General features: G+C 43.1%; 2 protein-coding genes across 5 annotated transcripts in view; one reads left to right on the forward strand and one right to left on the reverse strand.

Annotated features, from left to right (window-relative positions):
- LOC107272898 (autophagy-related protein 16-1) overlaps nt 1-13,525 on the forward strand; it is a 212,623-nt gene that overhangs the window by 88,754 nt on the left and 110,344 nt on the right. The gene's annotated exons all lie outside the window — the stretch shown is intronic.
- Nucleotides 2,764-13,525, reverse strand: part of LOC107272897 — a 101,586-nt gene continuing 90,824 nt past the window's right edge. For all 4 annotated transcript variants that reach the window (XM_015750533.2, XM_015750538.2, XM_015750535.2 and 1 more), the window contains 3 exons: nt 11,447-11,783; nt 10,266-10,931; nt 2,764-7,105 (listed from right to left, as the gene is read on the reverse strand). In XM_015750533.2, the coding sequence (XP_015606019.1) occupies nt 6,566-7,105; nt 10,266-10,931; nt 11,447-11,783 (1,543 nt within the window). In that variant the 3' untranslated portion in view covers nt 2,764-6,565. The remainder of the gene's footprint in view (nt 7,106-10,265; nt 10,932-11,446; nt 11,784-13,525) is intronic.

The raw sequence follows: 13,525 nt of genomic DNA on the forward strand, positions 1-13,525 counted from the left end.
CCCCCCCCCCCTTCACTCCCTGGCCCCTCTCGCGCCCCGCGTGACACTCCAACCGAACCCAACCTAGCCCGAGTGAACCTAGACCACCTCGCAGAACACACCCCCTGTATGTCCTACTCCAGGCAGCCAGCAACCCACCCAACCTCCCACATGCTACTTACTCCGCTACTGCTGTCTGCTGAACGCGGCTGCACTTTGTTCGAGGATAGACATGGCGGCTGGAGAAGGTTTCGGCGACGTCCTTTCTGGGTTTACCTCTGCGAGAGTAGTACCCGCTCAAAAATTTGTCCCGACTGCCCAGATTCTCGGGACGAGCTGATCGATATTCGGGGTTAATAAATGTATAATTGCTTCCGGACGGAAAGCTTCCGGAATTTGGCGCATTGAAAGCCCCCGGGATCTGTCGATCGTGCGACCTCGCCTTTTGATAAATGGCTCCGCATTACACCTTAGACCCCTTCGCACGACGTCGCGACGTTGAGTGAATAATGACCTAGCGATGTCACACTCCGCGGGGAAATTCGTTCTAATAAAGCCAACTTTCAATCATACGGTAACGATCCGCCAAAACGTGTGTCAATGGTACAGAAGGAAGCTGAAGGAAAGAGAGTAGGGCTAGTTGAAACTATTTATCATTTACTTAACCTCAAGGCCCAAAGTGAAGTCTAACTTGGTTATCCCAGTAATTCCACCGGAAGAGTGATCAAGGCTTGGGACTTCCTGCCTGAAGTACACCAGGTTCCCAGTAGTGATACCTACCTCTGCTTACCCACTAGCCTGAACAGTAACCACCTTCTCTCCCTACTGCCAATCTTCTTACCTTCGTCTTATCTACAACACCAACTCGGTCGTCTCTGATCAGGATGAAACCACGTCGACAGAGTGCTGCTCCGACTTCCTGCCATCGGCGGAATGATCGTTTGCCCCCAAATGCCTTGATTGTCCGATAGGCCTATCGGCGTTATCTATCCCTTTTAATCATCCGCAGCAGCCCTGTTATTATCGGGACGTGCAAGAGACGTATCTTCTTACTATCAGGTCCTTCAGTTTGCTGCTGTTTGACGTCTCAGTGTCGGGACATCATCTCTGCGCTAGACTGGACCCAACATAACACACCGACGCCTCATGAACTCTGCTTTTCTCCACATACTCCTCTCCTAGAACTCTCTTTCATCTGGTCTCTCTCTCTCTCTCTCTCTCTCTCTCTCTCTCTCTCTCTCTCTCGAGCAAAGGGGAACAGCCCTTCGACTACTGCTGCTTTATACTACCCATGTAGGTAGACGTCCCGACGTTTCTCCGGGTGATATATCCCAGAGGTTTTCTTCGCTCGTCTTGGTGCTACGCCGACGCCTGGCATCGCCGCCAGCGTCGACTTCAACTTGACAGCGCCTGGTGTCAATGTCAGTTGAGTTTCACTGTGTTTCTTGCAAGGGACTGTACGTCGAACGACGGACTAGAGTGTCCCCGAGATGGTCTCGTCACTTAGACGTCGGTATTGAGTTACTTGACGTCTTGCCGGAAACATGGGAAACATATATCAGGACTTTTATATCCTAGTAAACTAGCTTCCTTTCCTTTCTCTATGTTCTGAATTATTCCTGTCTTATGTCGTATGTGTTTCATTCCGTTCTGCCTTTGTACTTTCTCATTGTTCTTTTCCTTCCCTTTCCTTTTCTTCCTTCCTTCCTTCCTTCCTTCCTGTTTAACTTGCATTTTTGTTCATTCGATGAAACGAACGAGTCGATGACCTAACGAGCTCGTGCTGCTATGCTCCTTTCTTCAAGGTCAATAACCCAGTAGTTACCATGCTCGCTACCCAGTAGCCACGTCGATATTTCCGATCGTGTTAATATCATCGTAAACTTCGACTATGCAAATTCGAATGCGGTACGAGCTGCTTGAATCACGACTGTGAGAGACTGGTGTTTCAATCTGCATAGAAAATGGTGCTTCGGTTTGATCGGCACAGGGTTCAGAATAGGACCTAGAATCCAGTTTGACTCGGGAAAATAGTATGTTTAATTGCGACGTTGAGCGATTTTTTTTGCAAGTTTTACCTTTTTTGCGATAAAAACGTACAAGGATGCGAATTTACTATCCCTGATCATTCTCCCCGTAAACGGTGTCTCGTTAATGATTGGCAGCTGCACGCCAATATTTACTGTTTCGCGAAATTCATGAGATTTAACGTCTTACACTTCGTCCGGATAATAGCAGTCATTTCCTGGCACTGGTTTGATGAACCAACAGCCATGGAGATACGCGCAAAGTCTCTCTGGAACTTACCGCCTTTCTCCTTTTCTTCATCTCGTTCATTGTGAGTAGATGCATTAAAATAATTTGCGGTTAAGGATTACTGTCGGGTTTACATCTTGAGCAAGAAAGGACCTATCGTGACTCGCTGTAATTTTGTGTCTTTTCTCCCTCCTCGCGCCCCCGTTGGCTCGAGCCAACCAGTTCATGAACCCAGAGGGGTTCCAGCAAACGAGAAGGAGAGTCGGCATTAACGATTCGTACGCAATCTTTTTAACGTGGCTAAAGTAGCTTTGGAATTTTCGAAAGATTACGTTGAGCAGCTTCACTCTGTTTCGCACAGAATTCGGCCTTTATGCGAGACACGGAATACGATTAACGTCGGCCCAACTGGTCCGAGTTAACTATCGTTCAAATCGACGAAGCGTTAGAACTAAATGTAGCTCGTAGAAAAGTTGCGATAGGTAACAGTAGAAAAGGAAGACATTGGTAGTTACTATTGTCCCAAGACTCGTTAGAAAATGAGTTTATTTCTCTGTACCACATATACTATGTACAAGGTTTTTCGGTACTCGACAAGTACGGTGTTCGGTCGCGAGAGAAAGCTCAGTAGTATAAAAAAAAAAAACATAGAGAGAGAAATTAAAAGAATTACGTATTGTCGTCGATACGGAATTAATCGTAAAACGAGATTGCGTTCTTGTAATAAAATAAAAAAGAAATTAAAAAAGGAAAAAGGTAGGAGGTTTATAAAGTACGTGAAATAGTTGCGCTCGTTACGTAGTACAATATTAATGCGCAATGCGTCGTGCCCGATGTAACAGAGCACGGGCGCGTGTAACTGTAAAATAAATAAGCGATGCATCTTGGTGCGCCTGATTATATGAGTCTCGTAATCGCCGGGTGAGTTCTGTACGTGACGCTCTGGCGTTTCGCGATTGTAAAAATGGTACGATGTAAAAAGGTACCTTTGCAGTTAAATGGAATCGCGAAAATTTTATCAAGTTGGTAAACTCGAACGTGGACAAAGGTCGAAGGTGAGAATTATGCTCGTCAGGGTACAGAACAGACTCGGGCTCATCGAGGTCACGGCTTACTTGCTGGCTGATCGCGCACCTCGGGCTCGAGGACAAGTTACGGCGTCTCTACTCTCGGCAGACACTCGTACATAATGCAAGGTATATAAACATAACATTCATTAGGAAGAGACGCAAGTATTCATGCAGTAGGACGCCAGGAGAATCCCTTGGACGGGAAATAAGGTCATCCTCGAGCCCAATATTATTATTGTTATTTTTTTGTCCTCCTCTCGTATTAAAACTTAAGCGATTATGACGTTACAGTACGTCAATTAATATTATGTATATTATATGTATATATTTACTTTTATATATATATATATGTCAAAGATCGTATCGATCATCTTAAAGGCAGTTTCCATTGAATTTTATTAAACGGTTAGCCCAATTATTTGTCATGTGAGGCAAGGGTTCGATAAACTCAATGAAAAGTGCGTGGCAATGTCTGGATATAGGGTGGCACGAGAAAGCTTAGATTAAAAAAAAAATTGGTTGTATTTATATTACTATATATCGTCTTTGCCGCAAATTGAATTTGAAGAGGGCCCATGACTGGAACGGATTCAGATTTGGAATTTGCCATCTTGGAGGCTGCGACGACCGTTTAAGGGAATTCAGATTAGATATCGGAATGGCGATGTATATCACTTTTGAGATCCTCGTCGACGACCTGCTGGATCTTCGTGGTCCGAAAATGACCGAAAACAAAAATTCTTCTCATACCCAACGGCTTGGAGACGGTTTTACGAAATTCTCGTTATACGCGAATCTCTCCGTTATACGTTATTTCGGAAGGCGAAGATCGATCTTCCTTTGAAGATTGCTCAATGCCAGGTGGACGTGAATCGCGAAGGAGATGATAAATTTAATGAAAATAATTATTCGGGATATCATTACCGAGCTCCATTATGCCACCCTGTATTAACGAGCCTGACTGTATATCTGTATGATATTCAGTACGCCCTACTGTTTCAGAACACTACGGTTGTTCGTACGTTATTGTCGAACTTGTATAATTGGCTCTACCCTCTCACCACAAGCAGCTTGGATATACCTCAGCGTTAGCGAAATATTATGATTATCGTAACAACATTAATTATAATTAATATGCATTTTATTATCACTTATTGTATGTAGGCACCTTTTGTTGAATACGTGAACTGAAGTTATGACGATGAAAAGTGCTAGGTACTACGTCGAAGTGAGTATACGTATATCCGAACTAGTGTACCTGGATGCTGGTTGCGGGAGTGATTGTATCAGATTATAAAAAGGAAAAAAAAAAAAGGAAAGGAGTTAGTAATTTATGATCTTACTAATTCGATGTAATTTTTTTCGTTCGTTAAGACGAGGAAGAGAGTAGTTGGTAATGGGATTATGGGAAAGTCATTGGAATTTGCAGATTTCATCTCGTTGAATCTCCCGCGAGAGTAATCAAACATGAGCAAACATCGATGGGAATAGCAGACATCGCTAAAGATAAGGCTAATGCCTGCAATCAGAAACCAACTATTTATCTTGATGATTGTATTCTAATGTTCAAGTTTCTCAATTAATTCGATCCCACGGAGTTCTGTGTGCTTTGCCATAATTTTCTAGTATTCGGATAACAGTGAGGTTACGTTCGATTCCAATCGTACCAACACTCAGTAAGATGTATAATTCAAATTTCCTTTTTTCAGACAATTCCTTTTAATCTCAGATACAAATTTTTTTTTAATCACTCCTTGATCCGATTTCGATTGGATGCTGACTGTTGTTTGTAGATGAATATTAACCCAGGAGTTTCAGCGGCTCCTCATACTTTTGGGTAACACTGGTCCAGATTGATAGGGCCACGTGTGCCGATGTAAATTAACATGCCCGGCATGGACAGGACGTGGCTAAGGTTAAGTCGGAGAGGATAGAGGTTACGTGGTCCAGTATGGAGAGATGGCTATCCTTGATGTGATCCAACAGCACCCTAGCGCCACCCTATCAAATCTACCCTCACAAGCTTAGCTTAGCCCGAGACGCCACAAGAGGCAATTAACCTTTCGCCAACCCCTTGACGCGCATGCACCCTGCCATACCCCACCGCGATCCCACTGATAGCCTACTCCAAGCATCTGCATAATCACGCTTGATTCCCAATGCTAATTAGAATCCGCGGTACGTAGCAAATACACGTCGACCTCCATCACCAACTAGACCCTCCCCTCTTCCTACCCCAGAAACTTACTGATGATTATATCAAATATAATTATACATCCGTGAGTTAGTCCCTTGACCTGTACCCTAGAAATTGCTCAATGTATCTCGGTGAAAAATATTTATCAAGGTTTCTAATCTCTGTCAGGGGGAAGATGAATTCTCCATGCTTCGATTAAAGGCTACACCCACTGAAATTATTATATTAGTCCGTAGGTGATCTCTTTCAGGTAAAGGACGATAGCCTAATGGGATCTAGTTACCCTTAGGGCAGTTTCCATGAATGACAATAATAATGAATTTCCCTATTGAGGTTTTGATGTTAATTGCTTCTAGGGTTGGTCGGACAAGGGACCAGTTTCTGAATTGGTTCGGATGCTGTGGAATGATGGAAGGTACGTGTCCCCTAGTGTCTTGTACGTTGAAGAAGTGTGATGATACATAGACGCCTAACCAGGCACGATCAGAAAATATCTAGTAAATAGGTAAACGCAGCGATACAGTACGTGTTTACAGAGACGGTATTCGATAGATATTAAGAAGATGAGACACGATCGAAGGACTTGGAGTGAATGCAGCCGAGGCAAAATGGTGGAATTACTAGTCAATTTTCATAGAGCGCTTATTCGTTCGATCGAGAGACGGCAGAGAGAAAAACAATCTGAAGACGTCTCTCGATCTTTGGCAAGTCAGCCAGAAGGACGCTAGGCGTCTCGTGGAAGCCAGTCGACGTGACCCTTCTTACGTGAAATCGTGACGATCGTCAAGATCTGGCGATCGCACAAGATCGAGAAGAAGCACTCGAGTGGTTGAGTTCAACAAAAAAAAGTTGAGAAAAAAAACAAAGTGAAAATTCAGTAAGCTATAAAAAAATGCTAGTTTCATTGATCGAATCGACGAGGTACCAAATTTCATGGTATCGACGTCAATGACGATTCTATGACTGGAAGGCATTGACTGATAATCACCAAGTGACTCAGGCCGCTTTTTAGTCCTACGAATTTGAAGATGAAAAGATCCAAGCAAGGATGCAAGGATGCTGCTTAGAAGCGACGAGAGTAGCCGGCGTCGTATAACTTACAGAGGCTGTCGGCACGTCCGGGCATGCCGCCATGCATCCCTGGGACTGACACCGAGACCGAGAGTGCCTCTTGGTGCTTCAAAATCTGCCGACGTCGCTGCCAAGTGAAGGTCCAGGCGGCTATGATGGCGATCTGCGCTACCAGGAAGACGGTACCAGCGACAATGGCCTCGCCCATGTTGATGCACATCCCCAAAGTGCTGTCGGACTCGATGAAAACGGTATCCTTGGCGATGGAGCTGTTGGCCGACTTGCCGTCGCGTTCGAAGCCGAATTTGTCGGTGATCTGAATGGACTGGACCAAGAGTAGATCATCGGTTGATTGGGATGCAGAGCGACGACGGCGTCTTCCGTACGAAATGACCGAGCGAAGTTCACCGGTCGATTCCTCCTGGTCGCACTGGACTGGCTCGCACGTTGGCATGCAGGGCGTCACCAGGGCACGGAATTGCACGACTTCGGAGCTCGGAAATTTGAAGGCGTCAAAGTGCGAGAGTAGAATCTGCAGATAATTGACAGAGACAAATTTTATTAGCTCGGTGTCGATAAATAAGCATCGTTTGTCTTTGGCTAATGACTGCCAGGATATATGTATATGGTTGCTGCAGCAATGGTACAAACGGGCAGACTGATTGCTTAGCGTTAATCTGAATGACTGAAATTTGTGGCATTTTGATTGGATAACCGCTGGCTAATTTTACGAGTATTATACACTTTATGGTATTACTGAAGTATATTTTCTCTAATATTAATGATGTTTCATATATATAACAATTTAAGTCAATCGCACTGTTTTCCATTCCACCCTTCCTATGTATGCAACACGACGGGCAAATCAATTCAATTAATATCACTGATTGTGTAATTTGAGGGCAAAATTGTTTCGAGGCTCAGCAAATGGGAAAAAGCAAACATTTACAGAAAAGTGTAATTTTGTTTTAACATGACGAACTGTGAAGTTGTTTTACGCCGACGGAGCCTCATGAAAAGAACTCGTATTCTTGGTCGGATTAAAAAATTCATCGTTCGACTTGCATTCGCCGAGGATAAAAAAGGTTTCCTTAAAATTTGCCAATAAAAAGGGGAAAAATCCATCTCCCGACTCCTGATAACTTTAACGTAGGCGCGTGGAAAAAAAGTCTCGGTAAAATAAAACCAAGTCCGTTAAACGGAATGAATTTGCTCCCGATAACAGTAATGGCGAATCCACAGTAAAAGGATCGCTCGCGTTTCACGGCACGATCGGTCGCGAATGATGGACGATTTCCTGACTGGAAGAATTTTTACTTTTCTCCCGTAACTATTGGCCGTAACCAACGGCCTCCAAGATGGTATCTGAATGAATCCGGATGCTGACGAGGAAATGGTCGCGTTCAGCTACTTAGCAAGTACAGTTTTAATATATTGTATTACAAGTCAATTTCAAGTTCCTATATTATTACATGTATGCGAAATCGTTGCGAAATTACATACCGCAAGGACATGCTATCTTTGCTGTCTGTTCGCGTTAAACGAGAGTGATCCACTTTCCTAGCGAATTCCTGTTCTAATATAAAGACTACTGCTGTGTAAGAATAATTACATAGTATTACCGTATAAAAAGCCTATGTAGTTTTTATACCGAAGGCATTCATCAAGCATAATCAGAGGCGTCCGAAGCACTTAGGAACATTTGCCGTACGTGAATTTAAGTGTGTCAACAAGAACTGCATTAGTAAGAAAATGCATTCGATGAAAGAGTAAATGCATAATTTACCGAACGCATGTCAGTATGACTATATAAAATAAAACTCATATGCGTAAAATAAAATGGAAAAACCTATAACGTCCAGTCGAATGAATCAGAACGTCGTTTTCATTGAAAAATTTAACCCCGTATACGTTTAACCCCTGACCCTGTCCACTTTAAAAGTCCAGCCGCGATATACTGCTACCTTGAGAAATGCTTCCAATTTCAGTCAAAGTGGTTGTGAAATGGAAGCTCCAGTTGCGCGACGTGACAAACATACGGCTGGGTAGGAGCTCTTCGCAAATTCCTAAAGGAAGATCGGCAAGTCTGGTAAAAGTCTCACTCGTTTTTCTTCAGGTCGTTTAATAAAATCAACTTTCTGGACAAAAGTTAGGTCCCCGCTTTCTCTAAATGCCTCGGCGAATTTATGCCCTACTCCCTGGCGCTCGCGTATTTCACTCCGGCAATCGACAAGGAACTTCCTATTGCCGTATATAACCCTCCTCCTCCCTCTCCCGACCAAAGAATATTTTTTCATGGCACGCCAACAGAAAAGTGAAATGTGAAATTCGTTTATCGTCCGTCGGAAAATGAAGTTTACTGAAAATTGAAAAAAAAAAACCAAAGTCGAATTTAAAAGAATAAAGATTAAAGCATCCTCTTACCGTAATGGGAAACCTTTTCGACACGCTTTTCAAGTTTCATTGTCCCGGAAATTTTTCCGTGATTGAATGGTGTGTATATATATATCGAATCCCAACAGAGATTACATATATAGAGTACACTATTCTAATAACGATTCCAATACCAATCATCCCATTACTGGTATAAATTTGCTCTTTGTTTATACCGCGACTGTTATTACTTTCTAATAAAGCAATATTGTAGCGTTCCATGTAGTAAATGATGTGGAACGACGTAGTTAACGAGGCGGTGCTGCTTGTCCTGAACTTTCATTGGCTGCTCACCCGATAGATTGGACCGTTGGGTTTGTTTTGCTCGATTTTCGCGCGTCCGCAGACTCGCGACTCGCGACTACCGCGGATCGAGAATCGCCGCGAGCGTAATAAACTCTAGATAATGTATTCTCTCTGACGTGAAGTAATTGGCAGGAACAGAATTGATATGAATTTTTTCTCTCTATACGTCCTCCTTGCTTCTTTGTTGTCAGCATCGGATCGTCCGGACCAAAAACCTTAAGCGTTATTATCCATCGAACTATCGGCTACCTGTATTACTGTATCCGTTCTGGTTGATCTTGCCGAACACGTATAATATTTGCTAGTTTAACTTCAGGGAAAATTGCGTAACTCCTTAATCGATTGACTAGACGAAACTGTCTTTAACCACGGTACCCGTTGTACCTAGAAATACCAATATGTTCGGATCCGCGGTAGTGAGCTAGAAAGTTTAGCTGGCGAAACGTGAGGGAACTATGTTGGCCTCTTAGCTCGTGTGTCATCGTGTGTCATCAACAGGGCTGACGTCTAGTCCAGGTAACTTGTTACCTGTGGCAAATTGCCAGCGCTCGTGAAATTAACCAACATGATTGATTAGGATGATAGGGCCAATTGTCTGTCGGTATTTTTGAAAAGTGTCAAGAGGGAACCCAAAAAATTACGTAGCGAAGATAAGGATAATGGAAGACAGCACGTGTATCCGTTGTTCATTGTGATCAGAGCCATGATGCACACCCGGTACCCACGTGTTGGCATATCTAGGATTGGCGAACGTTCGACACTGTCACTGGCACGGGTAATCAGGACATGAATGCTTGACGAATTGGAGTCTGATCTGTTGCGGCAAGTAAAAATGAATAAATCCCTCTGGGTATGGGCGAGCGGTCATTAGCCTGTCATCGGGAAGCTATGCTGAGGTGGATGTTGGCCCGGGGCAAGGTAACTGGGCTGAGGTATGAACCGGGGCTACTTACCTTGCCGGAGGTGGCGGTCTTGTAAAGTGGTCCCATTATGACGTGATCGGTGGGACATCCGTCGGAATCGATGAGCACGATCTCGCTGGAATCGACGCCGTCCATCGCGACGAGTTCACGAACGAAGATCTCGTAGGGACTGTTGGGATCGAGGATTTCAAATTTAAGGGCCAGGGGGTCGCCGACCTCAGCTGAGGGTACTGCGCCACTGCCACTTCGGTCGGTGATCTTCATGGCGACGTTTGGCGAGTCGACGATAACCTCCTCTGAGAGCGCCGGAGTGATGTCACCGTGTACACCGAGGTCGACCTCGTTCGAGACTGTCTTGTTGGTTAGGTCGTATTGGCAGGTAACGGCCAGTCCCAGGTCGGAGCTGGTGACAATGGTGTCGTGATGCTGGATAACGACGTCGTTCAGATAGCGACCCAGACCCTGCTGTCTGACGTTACACTCGAGATCATCGTAAGCCATGCGAAGTTCGAACTCTAAAGCTCCTTTCACATCCTGCACGCAAGAATTGGGCGATCCTTTCGCGTAGACTTTGCCATTGAAGAGTTTGCTCGTTTGAATGCGAGCGACCATGTCGCCGGCGCGACAATCGATGGTCACGTTGTAGCAGGAGCTCAGCTCGTAGGTCGATGCTTCGGGCACGTCTAGGTAAGGTTCCTGAAAAGAAGATTTATGTCGGGTTTACATCAAACACTCTTCGCGCTTGGTCGCCCAATGTATTTTCGCTAAATTAACACGTTGAGACTTCCCGTAGGAAAGTTTCCCATTACCGATTATTTATTTTCTTGTGAGAGAGATACACGCGGAGAGTAAGTGGAGATCAATGGGGAATCGTTCATTGTAGAAAGAAAAAAAAAAAAAAAAAAAAAAATCAATGAACAGTTTTCTTAAAAGTTTCCTCTTTTGTTTCTATGAAAGCGTGGGCGTTCGGACAACTACAGGTACCTAGTCACGAAATGAAATTGTCGACCAAAGTAAATTCTAAGGAAAGAAAAAGACTGATCCTCCCTCACGGCAGTTCGTACTTTTCTTATCGAAATGGAAAAAAAAAAACTGGTGCGTGAGAGAGAACCGATGGGAAAATTCGATTTCACGCGAACGTGCCGTCGCAGAATCGCTCGATCAGCCGATAACCCGATTTACCAAAAGTTCTTAAAGTTCCTCATGCATACCTGAATATCGGAGAGTGTAGCGCGAGAGTGATGACTCAATCGGCACACCATATCGCCGGTATCACCGTAATCGTATGAGTGACAACGGAATGGCGAATTCAAACAGAGTTCACGGCACTCCTCGGCGCTCCCGACATCCTGATACACGGAGTCGACGGTCTTGAGGATTCTGCCAGTGAGCTTTTTAAATTCACAGAGCTTCACGGGTTCATCCACACAGTTGTTCTCGAGGTAATCGATACCCTTGGCAGACTGAAAAGCACTGGATCCCGCGACTGTCAATCTGTCCATATCGGAAAGCTCGCACTCCTTGGTGGCATTGGCATAATTGGCAGATCTGAAACAAAATGTAAATCTTCAACCAAAAGTACCATTTTCAACATTTAAATTCACTCTATTTCCCTCAATCCTTCAGTCTCTCGATTCGAAGCCGTAAAATCAAAACTAACAAACTTATCAGAATATTGACTTCTTAAATGCACCTCTACTGCACTTAAATGCATAACGTTGATATACGACTGTACACCTATCGTATATTCTCTAGTCAATTACGTTAAAAAAAATAATTATCAATCCTTAGAAAAGACGATCGCGCGTACCTTTTATACGCAATTTCTATATCGTATGCTAATAATGCAATCGTATTTATTATATATTATAAGAGGTCAATTATTGTCTTATTTGCTTTGAATGTCGCAAATAATTTACAGCGGTACTCTTTTTATTCTCCTCGCTCGAAGGGTTTATTAAATTCGTCATACCGAGCGTGGTGGGGAGGAAGAATGTGGCAATAAAAAAAAAAGGAGTCGGAGCGAGACAGAGTACAAAAAAAGCCAGGAGAACTCACTCGTGTCACTAATCTCATTTCAGAGGTGGACTTTTTCTCTCGTTTCTTGTCGCGCATTGTAAATTATTGCGGTGTAACGCGCTATCGGATATGTGGCTACTTACAGACAGTAGCCGGCACACGCGATCCCCTTTTATCTTGAACGTATATAAAAGCGTATAAAAACATACACTCGAATCATACATAAAGTTTATAACGCTTATAGTAACACGGATCTAATGAGGTTTTAATAGATATCGTGTGTACAATATTGTAATGTAAAAAAATATTACCTTAAAGATAAATTTTAATAGATTTTATTAATTTTAACATTATTAAAAGCAATGCTTGCTCAGCCATAAGCTGTGATTGAAAGTTTGAAATTTTATGGCAGGAAACTTATGAGTTTTTAAGAATATTACAGTCACTCTTATATTATACAGGTATCAAAAGTGTATTAATAAAAATGGTCGTTTCACTTCCATTGTAAATAGACTAAGCAGTTTTACGGGTTTAAACTTTCCATAAAGAATTTTAATGTATATTATTTTACGAATCACCCTATAGATTGAGAGCACGTGCAGCCTGTGTATATGGTACGATCGTATATTATGGTTCTTACTAATCAAATAAAAGTGCTCTCTTGGTTACAATGTATTTCGCGTTATCTCCCACGTATTCCAAGAAATAGAAACAGATGTTGGAGAACGTTTCGAAATTCCGCCTAGTACAATTTGAATTTTCAGGTAACATCAATAAAACCGTAGAATATCAAAGATATCGGAGATAGCAATAATATAGTTTATGTTTGTATTCAATGTTTCAATGTTATTCCCTTATTCGCCTATACTTTAACGTCATTATCTTATACACGTACTACTATATCTATTACATAAAATTTTTCGAATACGTTAGCACCGACTTGCGGCTATGCCATTTTCCATTATTTTCATTCCCTTCGTATACCTAAAAACAGATTCGCGAGAATTGTAAGGCCAATAGGGTTTGCCTCTCAGGTGCGAGATCTTCGTCATCATCCAAGTGAAATTTCCGGGGTCGTCTAAGACCGACTTGGTACCCCGAGTTCGGTAGCGTTATAAATTTATTCGAGGTCGCTCCATCGATTTGGGATTATATTACTTTAAGACGAGAATAATATTCATGAGAATCCCGTTATGATTTCAATATTCTCGTTTGCGCGTTTCCCGTTAATAAAAGAGGGAAAAAGGGGAAGCATGATAAAAAATAGGGGG

This window comes from Cephus cinctus, unplaced genomic scaffold (genome assembly GCF_000341935.2).
Source record: "Cephus cinctus unplaced genomic scaffold, Ccin1 Ccin1_scaffold1310, whole genome shotgun sequence".
In the NCBI taxonomy this organism is placed as follows: Eukaryota; Metazoa; Arthropoda; class Insecta; order Hymenoptera; family Cephidae; genus Cephus; species Cephus cinctus.